This window comes from Cherax quadricarinatus, chromosome 27 (assembly GCF_038502225.1).
Source record: "Cherax quadricarinatus isolate ZL_2023a chromosome 27, ASM3850222v1, whole genome shotgun sequence".
Classification (NCBI taxonomy): domain Eukaryota; kingdom Metazoa; phylum Arthropoda; class Malacostraca; order Decapoda; family Parastacidae; genus Cherax; species Cherax quadricarinatus.
Window position 1 is genome coordinate 22,654,016 of NC_091318.1, and position 17,126 is coordinate 22,671,141.

The window sequence follows — 17,126 nt, forward strand, 5'->3', positions numbered from 1 at the left end:
TACCAAAGCTATTAACCAGAGGACTGAGGAGGGGTTACTGACATGGTTTGGAACATGTAGAGAGGAGGGAATGAAATAGAATGACTTCAAGAGTGTATAAATCTGTAGTGGAGGGAAGGTGGGGTAGAGGTCAGCATAGGAAAGGTTGGAGAGAGGGGGCAAAAGAGGTTTTGTGTGCGAATGGCTTGGACTTCCAGCAAGCATCCGTGAGCGTGTTCGATAAGAGCAAATGGAGACAAATGGTTTTTAGGATTTAATGTGCTGTTGGAGTGTAAGCAAGGTAACGTTTGTGAAAGGATTCAGGGAAACTGGCAGGCCGGAACTAATTCCTGGAGACGGGAAGTATACAGTGCCGGCACTCTGGAGGGGTGTTAATATTGTAGTTTTATAACTGCAGTGTAAGCGCAGTTCTGGCAAGAATGTGGAGTAAATAATAATGAAAGTTTTTCTTTTTCGGGCCACCCTGCCTTGGAAACGACTGATGAGTTAATAAAATAAATATATTATGTAAGGGTGTGTAAAGGTAGAAAGTTTAAAGTGAACATAGATAAGAGTAAGGTGATAAGGGTATCAAATGATTTAGATAAAGAAAAATTGGATATCACATTGGAGGGAGGGAGTATGGAAGAAGTGAATGTTTTCAGATATTTGAGAATTGACTTGTCAGTGGATGGGTTTAGGAAGGATGAGGTTAACCATAGAACTGATGAAAGAAAAAAGGCAAGTGGTGAGTTAAGGTTTCTGTGGAGGCAAAAAAACGTTATCCATGGAGGCAAAAAAGGGAATGTACGAAAGTATATTGGTACCAACACTCTTTCATGGGTGTGAAGCTTGGGATGTAAATGCTGCAGAGAGGAGGCAGCTGGAGGCAGTGGAGATGTCCTGTCTAAGGGCATTATGTGGTATAAATATACAGAGAATTCGGAGTGTGGAAATTAGGAGGTGTGGAGTTACTAAAAATATAAGTAAGAGGGCTGAAGGGGGGTTGTTGAGGTGGTGTGGTCATTTAGAGAGAATAGATCAGAGTAGAATGACTTGGAAAGCATATAAATCTGTAGGGAAAGGAATGCGGGGTATGGGTCATCCTTGAAAAGGTTGGAGGGAGGGGGTAAAGGAGGTTTCGTGGGCGAGGGGCTTGGACTTCCAGCAAGCATGCATGAGCGTGTTAGATACGAGTGAATGGAGACGAATGGTATTTGGGACCTGACGAGCTGTTGGAGTGTGAGCAGGATAATACAGTATTATGTAAAGGGATTCAGGGAAACTGGTCAGCCAGACTTGAGTCCTGGAAATGGGAAGTACAATGCCTGTATGTACTTTAAAGGAGGGGTTTGGGATAATGGCAGTTTAGAGGGACTTCTAAACTGTCATATCTGAGTGCCTCTGCAAAGACTGATTATGTATGAGTGATGGTGAAAGTGTTGAAAGATGATGAAAGCTTTTTCTTTCTTTTTGGGTCATCCTGCCTCAGTGGGAAATGGCCGAAGTGTTAAAAAAAAAAAAATGAAAATTAAACAAAATAAAGGGGTCATAAAACAAACATTACAAGCTTCTTACTGCTTTGCCGTAGAAATTAGTATCACCAAGGAATGATCCCCGTGACCCAGTGAAGGAGAACATTGGTAGAGGAACAGGAATGGGAACATTAATTCCAACCTGCAGAGGAAAACACAAGATGCATAATATGCATTACATACAAAGGAGATACATTGCTTTCTTTTGGTATACCTTGAAAATCTTATAAAAAAATTAAAACAATAAAAAAATATGCTACCTTATATCATAACTAGTTCTCTTCACACATTATATCTTCATCATTAATAATTTTCTTATACTGAATTCCATTATTATTTTAATTCAATTAAGACTTAGTAAAATGCCACTGTACCAATATACAAGCACAACTGAACCCCTAAACTGGCAAGGGTTACCTTCCAGGAGGCTTCATCAATCTTGTATCTATGAATACTGTAAAATAATACTGTCTGTATAATCCCTCTCATATAAAAGAAACTGTGCTTAATACTAGTATGCACAGTCTCCTGCTAGTTAGATTATTACTTTCAACATTGATTAAAGGAAGGTATATTTGATCTGAAGAAGGGAAGGGCAGATCCAATTTCTTGGATGAAAAGCCCTTCACTGTCATCATGACACCCTTTTCCCTAAAAGGACACCAGCCAACAGCCATCTCACTCTGTTTACAGTTATTAAACAAATATTTCTCTTAGTCACATGTTCTATCTCATTCTATAACTTAAATTACATGCATTATAATGTATACAAATATAGCTTTAATGCTTTAAGTCAACGGAATAAATTACAGTATATAAATATTGCGGCCTTCTAGTGGTGCAAGGCCTCTACACAGTTTTCTGTCACTTGTATGTTGCACAGTACCAATAATTTCCATCAATGACATGCAAGTAAATAGCATCATTAATGAGTTCTAAGAGTTTTTCTACTCCCAGAGTCCAGCCTAAGGCCAGGCTCATCTGGTGCTTGACTTGTAGAAACAAACTTTGTATGTACTGGTAGTCTATTAGAATAATGTTGTTTTGTTCAGTATACAATTTTTGTCAGTTATTTTAAACACAAAATTATGCTGAGCTGACAAATTAGTGAAATTAAAAGTTTTCAAGGACTAAATCTGGCATTCTGTCTCACTGGATTCAAATCTATAAAGGACTGTGGCCTGGTGGCTAAAGCTCTCGCTTTACACACAGAGGGCCCGGGTTCGATTCCCAGAGGGTGGAAACATTTCAACACGTTTCCTTACACCTGTTGTCCTGTTCACCTAGCAGCAAATAGGTACCTGGCTGTTAGTCGACTGGTGTGAGTCACATCCTGGGAGACAAGATTGAGGACCCCAATGGAAATAAGTTACAGTCCTCGATGACGCACTGACTTTCTTAGGTTATCCTGGGTGGCTAATCCTCCGGGGTTAAAAATCCAAAGAAAATCTTATCTTATCCTATCTCATGATTCAAATTTAAAATTCAAGAGCCTTAAACAAAGGTAATCTGATTGTTTTTAGTGTGCTCGGAAGGTTCCTGTTTTCCGTAAGTGCTTTAAAATTTAGTTTCCATGCTTTACACTTCATTTATTAGCATTGTGGTTTGTTATAACCAAAATAAAATGTAAACTGAAATATCTGTTAAAAATCATATACACTAAGTCCTCGAATAATGTCATTTCATTCAACGTTGTTTTGTTATAACGTTAATGAGAAAGAAAAATAGATTCCCAACTGGGGACACTGTCTGTGCAGATACAGTAGAAGAAAAATCTGACAATAAACGATGTGGTACGAAAGTGCCCAGTAAGCCAGCCATATTTTTTTTTTTTTTTTTTAACTGCTTGGTGGTTGATGCTCCTTACAATTTTTGCTTTGCAAACATTTATTCCTTGATTTAATTCTGTTGCAATGAGTGCTAGAGGTGCACTGTGCACCCCTGATATCAGTGACAAAAAAAAAAAAAAAAAATTGTGACATGAAAAACAAACTAGAAGTTTTAAAGAGGTTTGACGATGAACAGCCAAGTGTACTTTCATTCCACGTTGCTTCACTTAAGGTCGCAGTTTCCAAGAACTTATCGATGATGTTAAGTGAGGACTTACTCTACAAGAAACTGACAGAGAATTTCCAATGGCAGGTTGAGTATGCAAAGCATTTCAGATTACAATAGTCTTTGGGCCATGAATACTAAAACAAACATCTCATATTCACTGCAAGGAAGCAAGGTGGGTAGCAAAGAATTTCCCTCCAAAATTTTTTTTCCATTTTTCTTACAATTAAAAAAAAAAAAGTGTACAACTTAAGCACATGCCATACATAGGCAGTATGGCCAGATGTTTACAACAATTCATAATGCCCCAAATAATTAGTTTGTTGATATGCACGGGTAGCTGCCTTGTCATATATGAGGATAGATAGAAAAGTCTGTGTGTCCATTATTTTTCCTGACAAAAATACAATTTCAATCCCCAATCTTGCCCCCAGTGACTTCCATCAATTCAGGCATCTGAAGAAGTTCCTGGGAGGAGAGCATTTCAACACAGACTATGTGATAATGGCTGTTCCTTCATGGCAATGTAATCAGCCAACAGAAATCTATGCAAAAGGCATAAACAAACTTGCAAGACATCAGGATAAATGCTTGGTGATCATGTCAAAATGTAACCAATGAACAATGTGCAATATGGACAAGTTGTATTTTTGTCAAGAAAAAATCACAAATGCAAAGACTATTCAATATGCCCTCATATATACATTTGTTCTCCATGAGGAAGTGAACAGAATTCTTCCTCCATAACCCATGTGTGTCCTAACAGGCAACTAAAATACCGGAAGCAAGGGGCGGCAAGAGGAACTTTTGTTATTCTTTTAAGGCCACCCAGCTTCGGTGGGATACAGCCAGTTTGTTAAAAGAAGATATATATTTGTGGCATAGACTCCTGATTAGTGTTGCCTTTAAGCTGCACACTTGTGCAGATGCACAACAGCCAATCAAGTGCCACACTAATTAAAGATGCAGCACAGTTTCTCGGTAATAGTAATCTCAGTTGAATCAAAGACTTGTTAACATTTTCAAAGTTTACATATTTCTTGCTGTACAGTGGACCCTCGACCAACGATATTAATCCGTTCCTGAGAGCTCATCGTTAATTGAAATTATCATTAGTTGAGTTAATTTCCCCATAAGAAATAATGGAAATCAAATTAATCCGTGCAAGACACCCAAAAGTATTGAAAAAAAACATTTTTACCACTTGAAATATTAATTTTAATACACACAAACTGAAGAAGACATGTACAATTACACGACACTTACCTTTATTGAAGATCTGGTGATGATTGATGGGATGGGAGGAGGGGAGTGTGTGGATGGTGTTAGTGTTTAGAAGGGGAATCCCCTTCCATTAGGACTTGAGGTGTCAAGTCCTTTTCCGGGGTTACTTCCCTTCTTCTTTTAATGCCACTAGGACCAGCTTGAGAGTCACTGGACCTCTGTCGCACAACATATCTGTCCATAGAGGCCTGTACCTCCCGTTCCTTTATGACATTCCTAAAGTGTTTCACAACACTGTCAGTGTCACAATTAAACACTTGTTCAGGTTTCAATTCTTCACTGTCTATGTACTCCTTGAATTCCTGCACATATTTTTCAGCTGCTTTTTGGTCCGAACTGGCAGCCTCACCATGCCTTATCACACTATGTATGCCACTACGATTCTTAAATCTCCCAAACCAACCTTTGCTGGCCTTAAATTCACTCACATCACCACTAGTTGCAGGTATTTTTCTAATTAAATCATCATGCAACTTCCTAGCCTTTTCACATGTGATTGCTTGAGAGATGCTATCGTTTATCCACACCAATAACAGTCTCTCAACATCTTCCATCACTTGCAATCTCAGCTTTGAAAACATAGTTGCACCTTTGGCAAGAACAGCTTCCTTGATTGCCGTTTTCTTGGCCACAATAGTAGCGATGGTTGATTGGGGTTTTGTGTACAACCTGGCCAGCTCGGAGACACGCACTCCACTTTCATACTTAGCAATAATCTCTTTCTTCATATCCATAGTAATTCTCACCCTTTTTGCTGTAGGGTTGGTACTAGAAGCTTTCTTGGGGCCCATGGTGACTTATTTTGCAGGTGCAATCACTAAAAACGCTGTGATAATATGAAATGTTCTGATTGGATGTTTGGATGGGACCGCGGTGGCTGGCTGGCTTGTAAACACTGGCCACAAGTGGACGCATTTCGAATGGAACGAATCGTGTTTGTCGAGTTTTTTAGCGCTAGTCAAGGCAAAATTTTTGCGTTAAAATGTATCGCTAGTCGGATTTAACGTTAGATGATGCCATCGTTGGTAGAGGGTCCACTGTATATTCATTCTACTTCTTGCATAACTATAAACTATGGTGGCTAACTATAACCACTATAGTAATGCTACAAAAATTATTAATTGCTATCAGTCACATACATGCATACATTGCTTCCATACCTCAAGAGCATATTAAATGAACACATACGGAAAAAATTAAAAGGAAATATTGCCCTGACAGCTAAAAAAAATTTTGAATTGTGTGTGGACAAACCTGTCCACAGTCGATGTCATTTGTAAATTTTCTTGCTGTTGCTCCATTAGTTGTAAATATGGCTGTTCCATTACCATATTTGTTTGTATTGATAATTTGAATAGCTTCATCCATGGTGTCCACAGTCATAGTAATCAATACAGGGCCAAAGATCTCCTCCTTATAGCAGGTCATACTTGGCTAAAAGCAAACAGAGATCATAACCTTAGTCATTTCCTGGTTCACAATTAAAATACAGTAAAGTATACCTATAGTGTGTCTGAAGTCGCTTGACTTGACCAGCTGTATTTACCATGCTGCAGGTTAAACACACAGTTTCAATTCACTAGCCATCGTGTGCATGATAAAGATATGATGTGCAGTACAAATAGGATATAGTTGCATTTTGGTCACTGATGAGACCAGGCATCTGACGAAACAAGAATTTGAAATATAAGCAGAAGGTTGTAATTTTTGGTGCATGTGATATGTACAATCATCACTGGTCATGTTTACACCATGGAAATCAGCAGAGATGATTCCAAATCTATAATCTGGCAACATATAGGACCATCTGGTTGAAAACCCTTCACCACACCCAGGAGAGAAGAATGCAGGGCTATGAGAGCTTTAAATATTTTGGAGCGTTGGTAAGACTATACTCTCATACATTCCCCTCTTTGCCTCCAAGGACAAAGTTCTTTGTCTCCACAGACTCCCAAGTGCACCGCTCACTCTTTTCCCCTCATCAATTCTATGTTACACCTCATCTTTCATAGACCCATCCGCTGACACGTCCACTCCCAAATATCTGAATACATTCACCTCCTCCATACTCTCTCCCTCCAATCTGATATCCAATCTTTCATCACCTAAATTAATATCATAAATTAATATCATACCAAGGTGAACAAAATCTGGATCCTGTCACTATAACAGTGCCTGCACTCTGAAGGAGGGTGGGGATATTTGCAGTTTTGAACTAGTACTGGCACTCCTCTGGGAAGAAAGTGATAGAGTGAGTGATGGTGAAAGTGTTTCTCCTTTTTTAGGTCACCTTACCTCAGAAGTGACTAAAATGCTGAAAGCAAGGGGGTTAGTAACCCCTTCTGTATAAATTATTACATTTAAAAAGAAAAACTTTTGTTTTTCTTTTTAGGTCACCCTGCTTCAGTAGGATACAGCTGGTTCGTCGAAAAAAAAAAAATCCCATTAATAAAAATTTCAGATGTTCTGAAATATTAAGGAACTCATAATGCAATCTATTTTGCATACTTCAGAGCCTTTAAACTTTAGAATAGACTTTCTCTTTTTTTTAACACACTGGCCCTCTTCCATTGAGGTAGGGTAACCCAAAACAGAAAAACTTTCATCACCATTCACACTATCACTGCCTTGCTAGATGTGTATAGATATGACAGTTCAAAACTCCCTCCAAACAGCAAATATCCTCATCCCTCCTTTAGTGCAGGCATTATATTTCCTACCTCCAGGATTCAAGTCTGGCTAACCCCTTTTCCTGAATCCCTTCACAAAATGTTACCTTATTCACACTAACAGTTTGTCAGGTCCCAAAACCATTTGCCTCCACTCACTTCTATCTAACATGGACATACTGCCATTCAATCCTCTAAAATCTATAATCAAATTATTAAGTAAATGCCAGTATTATGCAACAGGTGCAATACTGCCACACTATAGAAAATTCTACCTTGACATCAGAAAGTATCGTTGGGCCAACAAAATTTCCATTTTCATAACCTGGCACAACAATATTACGTCCATCCAGTAAGCAGGTGGCTCCCTCGTTGATGCCTGACTGAACCAGGCTGCATATACGTTCTCGAGCAGCTGGGGAAATTACAGGACCCAAGTCTGCATCTGCAACATGGCCAGCATTCACTCTAAGCTTCTTTGACTTTTCAACCAAATCTGGCAACCAATTACCAGCCTCCCCTACAAATACTGCTGTACTTAGGGCCATACATCTGCAAATAGAATGAAAGCCACTGAAATAGCTATTTTTAAAATGAATACAGAAAAAAAAAATTTAAAAACTTCTCTTGTGAATATTATTATTATTAACTGTGAAGATGAAAACTCTAGGGATTATATAATGTGTAGGACTGTAATATTTCTACAGTATTTCATTTCCTGACAAAACAGAATGCTAAGATTGAAAGAGGAACCAAATGAACACATCAGCCATTATATAACACAATGAATACTTTGTATACTATGACTCAAAGGAACCTCAGTTTTGAAAAAACAGTCAAGAGGTTCTGAATACAGTGGAACCCCGGTTTTCATCCGGTTCAGTTATCATACAATTCAGTTTTTGACCACTTTTGTTGGCGAAGTTTTCCCCGTTTTTGTACATCTGCTGGAAAATCGTTCGTACCAGACACATCTGCCTGCCTGTGGGACGCGGCCGCTCATACGTTCGTGGCTTAGTCTGCCTTTGTTACTCGTTCGGTGAGCATCACTCTGTGCATTCATCCAAAACATTTCGTAATAATCCATTGCTTTTTGTGCTTGCGACTGCTAAATAAGCCACCATGGGGCCAAAGAAAGTTCCGAGTGGCAGCCACTTGGTAAAAGTGAGAAACACGATAGAATTCAAGAAAGAACTCTATTGTGTCTTTGGGGAAGTCCATGGGGTTGGAGGTGAGTGGCCAGGATGTGGAAGAGTTTGTGGACGATCACAGGGAAGAGCTAACCATTGAAGTGCTGCAAGACATTCATCTGGAAGAGCAACAGACCTTAGCTGAGGAAATTGTTTCCGAGGAAGAGGAAGAGAGAGGGAAGAATGTGCCTTCTTCAGCAGTTAAGGACATTTGTGCAAAGTGGAGTGAGGTGCAAAGTTTTGTGGAGAAATGTCACCCTAACAAAGCTGTTGCAAGCCATGTCAGCAACATGTTCAATGACAATGTCGTGTCCCATTATAGGCAAATCTTAAAGAGACACCAGAAACAGGCCTCTCTGGACAGATTTTTTATGCAACAGGGGTCCAGTGACTCTCAAGCTGGTCCTAGGGAAGTAACTCCTGATAGGGTTTTGATACCCGAAGTCCTTATGGAGGGGATTCCCTTTCCAAACAATAACCTCTCCCCTCCTCGCTGTCTTCCATACGCCAACAAGAGTCTTCAATAAGAGTAAAAGTGATGTTAAATGTTCATTTATCCATTTCATTAGTCCTTTATATTTATTTCTCATTGTTTTCTGTATGTAACATTATAGTTATTCTCTATAAAATGTATTTTTTGTTAATATTTTTGGGTGTCTGGAATGGATTAATTGGATTTACATTATTTCTTATGGGAAATATTACTTTAGTTTCATACAAATTGGTTTTTGGCTGACCTTCTGGAACAGATTAAAGACGAAAACCAGGCCTCCACTGTATTTATGAAGTTAATAGATTTGGTATTTCTCAGCAAAGCATCAGCTTCAAAATATTTTCCAAGGAGGATTTAGTACTGTAAGTGCCACTTGTCTTCTCCTTATAAAATACGGAAATTCAAGGAGACACAAAAAATTTGTTCATCTGTTGATGGCTTATTCAAATATTTTACAATTACTGAAGATACTGCAACTTAACCAGGTATTGCAACCTTTTTCACAAAATTATTACTACCAGTATATTGTGTATACGAGTCATTTGTAACATGCTGGCACATGTAATTTTGTAACACATTAGTCTTATCTAATAACATTTGTGTGGAAGCTGCCTTACAGTGCCTGGGAGGTATGGGGGTTATCAGGTTTAATCTGAGGAAGGGTAACATAGCACCATTTCCTCGGATCAAGAGCCCTTCACCAATTTCCAGGATACTCACTCACAAAAAGAGAATCTAGCAGTGATGTTCACTACACAGAGGCCACCATAGGCACCACAACCCAGCTGGCCAGGAACAGCCTAGCAAAATACCAGTTTCTATCTTGATAAGATGAACAGAGGTTTGTTGTTAACTTAACTAAGCTTTGAAATGAAGATATTGAGAACTACAATGAAGGGGGGGAGAGAGAGGGTTTCCTCCTGTAAAACAATGCTATAATGTTACATTTTTTAACCTTCACAACAATTGTTCAATAAATATTAAGTTTTCACACTTTCAAAATAGTTTTTTTCTGTGCAAGTCTACCTCATCTTATTTATATCAAGTACATACCTTTTCCATTTGTCATGTGTGTTTACAAAGGCAATCCTCAGTCACTTTCGGTTTCTCAGTGCAAGCAATTAATTACAGCTGCACTTGCTGAATAGCCAAACTAGCAGGTAGATGATATGGTAATGATGGTATGAAGTCGCCACAACAAAATCACCACAATACCCGATTTAAACGGAAAATACTTCGTAAACTGGAAGAGATTAATTTGTCACACATGAAAATATTATAATGTGTACACTCACCTCTGACCAGCAGCCCCAAAAGCTGCTCCAACCAACTGAGTTAATGTACTTTCCTTGTTAGCATCTGGCATAATTACTCCATGGTTTTTAGCTCCCATATTAGACTGAACTCTCTTTCCATTCATGGATCCCCTTTCATAAATGTATCGACCCTGTTGAAAAAATAAGGTTTAGAATCAATTAAACAAGAAAACAGTTCAGCAAATATTATTTTTAGCACATTGGCCATCACCCACCAAAGTAGAGTGATCATTCACCATCATTCATTCAATAACTATGCTGCCAAAAGTGCAAAGATATCACAACTCAAACGACCCCTCTCAACCGTAACATCCCCATTGCTCCTTTAGAGTGTAGGCACTATACTTCCCCACCTCTAGGGTTCAAGTATAGCTAACTGGTTTCTTCTAAATCATTTCACAAATATTACCTTGCTCACACTCCCACAGCACATCAAGCCATACATGCCACTTCTCTACCCTCTATTCTAATATGCTCTGACAAGCCTGATTGATGCTCAAGCCCCTAGCACTCAAAACTTCCTTCATCCTTTGCCTCTAACCAACCCATCCTGGAATAACCCCTACTACTTCCTTTCACCCCAGATTACCACATCAAATACATTATAGCTCCAGAGTAATTACAGAATTATGCTCTCGTAAAGTTAGGGACCTCGGCGATATTTACGAATCGGCGATTTCGCCCAATTTGAGCTCTATTTTTGGCTAATTCCATTGTTTCTTTAGAACTCCATTTGTTCTATTGATTGAGTACAAGAAACTGCCCATTTACTGATTTCAACTACCCAATAAAGTGGTCAGAAATTGGCAATTTGGCCAATTTCAAAATAGGGTCCAAAATGAACAATGCAGACACTCCTGGCTTAAAATAACATTTCCTTTGTTCATCAGTCATGTCTCCAGGCCCCTCTGATATTACTCTTGCTTTCTATTTTGAATTTTTATTCAAACAAAAAATAGAAGATTTACTGTTATGCAGACTACTGCAATATTGTAATAATTGTATAAATAATGTCAACCCATCCATGATTGCATGTTAGAATGGCTAGTTGGACATTTATTAGACAATGATGTCATTTGTTTACTCTTGAACATCGGCAAAAATCCATCATTTCCCCTACTTTGAGCTCCATTTCAAGGTCTTTTTCATAGTAAAACCAATCAAAATCACCTCCATTTCTATATGTTTTCCATTCTATCAAATGTGACTATGAAAATGAGAATATAACCATAAAAACTATACGAAAATACACCTCAAATTCGGCGTTTTAATCCAAAAACACAGTCAGAGTTTTTTTTCTCATTATGTACTGCTTGCTGCAGGATTTTTTTTATACTGCGCACATTGACCACACAGACCCATTCTCTCACATGTGGGCCTATCAGCTTTCTCCCGCTTGATCTGAAGCCGCTAGAATTTTTGAGTATACTGTATATACATCAAACGCATTGGCTCCTAAGACGTAGATTTTTTTTTTTTCAACAAGTCAGCCGTCTCCCACCGAGGCAGGGTGACCCAAAAACAAAGAAAATCCCCAAAAAGAAAATACTTTCATCATCATTCAACACTTTCACCTCACTCACACATAATTACTGTTTTTGCAGACGTATATATACGACCGAAACAGTCAAAGGGTTAAAGCATACAAAGTTTCCAATTTATTTTAATCCACCTTAATAGAACTTCACACATGCACTTACATTATATAAAATCTTCAGAAAGACATCCTTTACCTTCCAGATGCACCATAACAATAAATCTTTAATCAATTCACATTAGGTATATGTAAAATACTCACAGCAATATCTGAGCCCACAAAGGAGATGGCTCGAATATCTGGATTGTCACAGATGAAATTAACAGCTTCATGCTGACCATGAATGACATTTACAACACCATCAGGGCAGCCAGCTTCTTTAAACATTTCAACCAACATCATGGTTGCTCCCGGCACTCGTTCAGATGGCTTTAATACATATGTATTTCCACAAACCACTGCAATTGGGAACATCTGTAAAAAGAAAGAACACAGAAATGGGTACCCAGAATATTGTTTAACAGTGAGAAATTTAAGCAATAAGCTTCAATTCACAATTCAGTCATGATAAACAGGAAACCCCTAGGTAATAGGTTGCTATACAGTATCCGCCCAGAGAGGCACTACCATCCTACCAAGTGAGTGTAAAACGAAAGCCTGTAATTGTTTTACATAATGGTAGGATTGCTGGTGTCCTTTTTTCTGTTTCATAAACATGCAAGATTTCAGGTACGTCTTGCTACTTCTACTTACACTTAGGTCACACTGCACATACATGTACAAGCATATATATACATACCCCTCTGGGTTTTCTTCTATTTTCTTTCTAGTTCTTGTTCTTGTTTATTTCCTCTTATCTCCATGGGGAAGTGGAACAGAATTCTTCCTCCATAAGCCATGCCTGTTGTAAGAGGCAACTAAAATGCCGGGAGCAAGGGGCTGGTAACCCTTTCTCCTGTATAAATTACTAAATTTAAAAGAGAAACTTTCATTTTTCTTTTTGGGCCACCCTGCCTTGGTGGGATACGGCCAGTGTGTTGAAAGAAAGAAAGATTTAAAAAGAGAAGCTTTTGTTTTTCTTTTTGGGCCGCCCTGCCTCGGTGGGATACGGCCGGTTTGTTGAAAAAAAGATATATATATACACATACACACACAGCCCTCTGGGTTTTCTTAAATTTTTCTTGCTATTTGTTCTTGTTCTTGCTTATTTCCTCTTATCTCCACAGGGAAGTGGAACAGCATTCTTCCTCCGTAAGCCATGTGTGTCATAAGAAGCAACTAAAGTACCGGGAACAATGGACTAGTAACCCCTTCTCCTGTATACATTACTAAAGTTAAAAAGAGAAACTTTTGTTTTCCTTTTTGGGCCACACTGCCTCGGTGGGATACGGCCAGTTTATTGAAAGAAGATGAAGAAACAGGAAACTGCATTAAATTTCAATGTATTATTGATAACTATTTTCTTCTTAGAAATACAAATTATTAAGTACACTATAACTTGTTTTTCTTTTTGGGCCACCCTGCCTCAGTGGGATACGGCCGGTTTGTTGAAAGAAAGAAGAAAGAAGTACACTATAGTTCAGCCTCCTCATTACACTCAAGAGTACTGTAACGTTAGGAAATGTGAACAAAAACGAGCAGATTTTTCCCAAACAAAATGACTCAGGGAAACCGGTTAGCCAGACTTGAGTCCTGGAAATGGAAAGTACAATGCCTGCACTTTAAAGGAGGGGTTTGGAATATTAGCAGTTTGGAGGGATATCTAAACTGCCATATCTGAGCACCTCTGCAAAGACAGTGATTATGTATGAATGATGGTGAAAGTTCTTTCTTTCTTTTTGGGTCCCCCTGCCTCAGTGGGAAACAGCTGATGTGTTAAAAAAAATGGTCTTACTATTCATCACTTTGTACAGAAAAAGAGTTATCACACAAGGCCTACAGCTTTATTTGCCAATATCTTTTATGGTCAAATGGTTTCACTATAATCATAAGGCTATAGTGCAGTAGTCAGTGCAAATATCTCATGACAAAAAGGTCAAGAGTTCAAATCCCAGATAAATCAAGACATATGGGCATCTCCTACCTGCTGTCCCTGTTTATCAGTAAACAGTTACCTGGGAATTAGTTGACTGTAGTGGGTTGCATTCCTTGGTGATATTCATGCACTTAGCTATGGTCTTAATAAGCCAAGGATTTTCGGTCCTGCATTAGAATACATGTACCAGAATTCACAAACTGTTCTTCTGCCTATACACTGCAGAGCTTGTGCAACAGACTGTTCCTTCAAAATCTCAATCACACCCTTTTACCCCTTAATCAGCTTCTCTATGTGTTACTTCCAGCAGCTAACTTATGAATTTCCTAAAACAAGTATACTTAGGATTTAACTTTAATGCTCTTATTTTGTATAAATACAAACCCCTTTTTTTATTACTATGATTGTTGTTTCTCACCATGGGAGTGTTGAGCCAATGAAGAAAACATTTCCTACACATAGTATTAAACTATATTTGCAAGGGCAATGACTTCTAATTTTTCATTCAGTACAGGGAGACACCACTAGCAAGCCATAATTTATGTAAAAATGCAAAGGGTGACTTACCCAGAGAGGTATCATTGCAGGGAAATTAAATGGAGCAATGCCTGAGCACACCCCAAGTGGCAAACGATATGAATAAGCATCCATGTCCCGGGCAATGCGTGGCATAGTCTCTCCAAGCTGCAAGCTGGTGATGCTGCAAGCATGTTCTACTACCTCTGAAAAATGATTATACCAGTATAATTTTTTTTTTCAACAAGTCGGCCATCTCCCAGCAAGGCAGGGTGACCCAAAAAGAAAGAAAATCCCCAAAAAGAAAACACTTTCATCATCATTCAACACTTTCACCTCACTCACACATAATCAGTCTTTGCAGAGGCACCCAGATACAACAGTTTAGAAGCATATCTTTCTTTCTTTCAACACACCGGCCGTATCCCACCGAGGTGGGGTGGCCCAAAAGGTGAAACAAAAGTTTCTCCTTGTACATTTAGTAATATATACAGGAGAAGGGGTTACTAGCCCCTTGCTCCTGGCATTTTAGTCGCCTCTTACAACAGGCATGGCTTACGGAGGAAGAATTCTCTTCCACTTCCCCATGGAGATAAGAGGAAATGAACAAGAACTAGAAAGAAAATAGCAGAAAACCCAGAGGGGTGTGTATATATATATATATGCTTGTACACATATGTGTAGTGTGACTTAAGTGTAAATAGAAGTAGCAAGACATACCTGTAATCTTGCATATTTATGAGACAGACAAAAGACACCAGCAATCCTACCATCATGTAAAACAATTACAGGCTTCTGTTTTACACTCACTTGGCAGGACGGTAGTACCTCCCTGGGTGGTTGCTGTCTACCAACCTACGACCTATATTTAAAAGCATATATAAAGATGTATAACATACCGCTCCAAACTGCCAATATCCCACACCCCTCCTTTAAAGTGCAGGCATTGTACTTCTCATTTCCAGTACTCAAATCTGGCTATATAAAAATAACAGGATTCCCTGAATCCCTTCACTAAATATTACCCTGCTCACACTCCAACAGCTCGTCAGGTCCTAAAACCATTCGTCTCCATTCACTCCTACCTAACATGCTCACACATGCTTGCTGGAAGTCCAAGCCCTTTGCCCACAAAACCTCCTTTGCCCCCTTCCTCCAACCTTCTCAAGGATGACCCCTACCCCGCCTTCCTTCCCCTACAGATTTATACACTCTCCAAGTCATTCTACTCTGATCCATTCTTTGTAAATGACCAAACCACCTCAACAACCCCTCTTCAGCCCTCTGACCAATACTTTTAGTAACTCCACACCTCATCCTAATTTCCACACTCCAAATTCTCTGCATAATGCACCTACCATCCGATTTACGACCTGCTCGACTTACGACCACTCGACTTACGACCGTGTTTTTTATGCCAAATTTCTGGGAAATAAACAACTATTTGTGTTGTACACAGTGCTTATCCTAAACCTTACAGTATAAAATACAGTACTTACAGCATAAAAAGTAAAGTAAAACATGAAATACCAAAATAAAACAAAATAAAGTCATTACAAAAATGTTTTGTTGATATTCAGTAGTAAAGTTCGACTTATGACCATTTCGACTTACGACCGGTTTCTCGGAACCGAACTCGGTCGTAAGTCAGATGGTAGGTGTACTTACACCACACATTGCTCTTAGACAGGACATCTCCAGTGCCTCCAGCCGCCTCCTCGCTGCAGCATTTACAACCCAAGCTTCACGCTCATATAAGACTTTTGGTACCACTATACTTTCATACATTCCCTTCTTTGCCTTCATAGATAACATTTTTTGTCTCCACAGATACCTCAATGCACCACTCACCTTTTTTCCTTCATCAATTCTATGGTTAACCTCATCCTTCATAAACCCATCCACTGACAAATCAGCTCCCAAATATCTGAAAATATTTACTTCTTCCATACTCCCTCCCTCCAATGTGATATCCAATTTTTCTTTATCTAAATCATTCGATATCCTCATCACCTTACTCTTATCTATGTTCACTTTCAACTTTCTACCTTTACACACCCTCCCAAACTCGTCCTTTGCAACTTTTCTTTAGAATCTCACATAAGCAAGTATCATCAGCAAAAAGTAGTAACTGTCAACTCCCATTTTGTATTTGATTCCCCATAATTTAATCCCACCCCTCTCCCCAACACCCAAGCATTTACTTCTTTTACAACCCATCTATAAATATATTTAACACCCATGGTGACATTACACGTCCCAGTCTAAGACCTACTTTTATCGGGAAGTAATCTCCTCTCCTATACACCCTGACCTGAAACTCACTATCCTCAAAAAAACTCTACAGCATTTAGTAACTGTACTTGCAGTACCTGACGAGCTGTTGGAGTGTGAGCAGGGTGGGAGACGGCCGACTTGTTGAAAAAAAAAATAAAAAAAATTCAGGGAAACTGATTATTTTATATAACCGGACTTGAGTCCTGGAAATGGGAAGTACAATGCCTGCACTCTAAAGGA

General features: G+C 38.9%; 1 protein-coding gene across 5 annotated transcripts in view; it reads right to left on the reverse strand.

Moving 5' to 3' along the window:
* Positions 1-17,126, reverse strand: part of LOC128691094 (probable methylmalonate-semialdehyde/malonate-semialdehyde dehydrogenase [acylating], mitochondrial) — a 52,010-nt gene that overhangs the window by 21,416 nt on the left and 13,468 nt on the right. For all 5 annotated transcript variants that reach the window (XR_011392484.1, XR_011392485.1, XR_011392483.1 and 2 more), the window contains exons 5-10: positions 14,661-14,815; positions 12,320-12,532; positions 10,501-10,652; positions 7,798-8,074; positions 6,108-6,287; positions 1,558-1,656 (exon numbers count right to left, since the gene is read on the reverse strand). Coding sequence is in view for 2 of the 5 variants with exons in the window: in XM_053779894.2 (XP_053635869.1) it covers positions 1,558-1,656; positions 6,108-6,287; positions 7,798-8,074; positions 10,501-10,652; positions 12,320-12,532; positions 14,661-14,815 (1,076 nt within the window). In the remaining 3 variants the exon portion in view is untranslated. The remainder of the gene's footprint in view (positions 1-1,557; positions 1,657-6,107; positions 6,288-7,797; positions 8,075-10,500; positions 10,653-12,319; positions 12,533-14,660; positions 14,816-17,126) is intronic.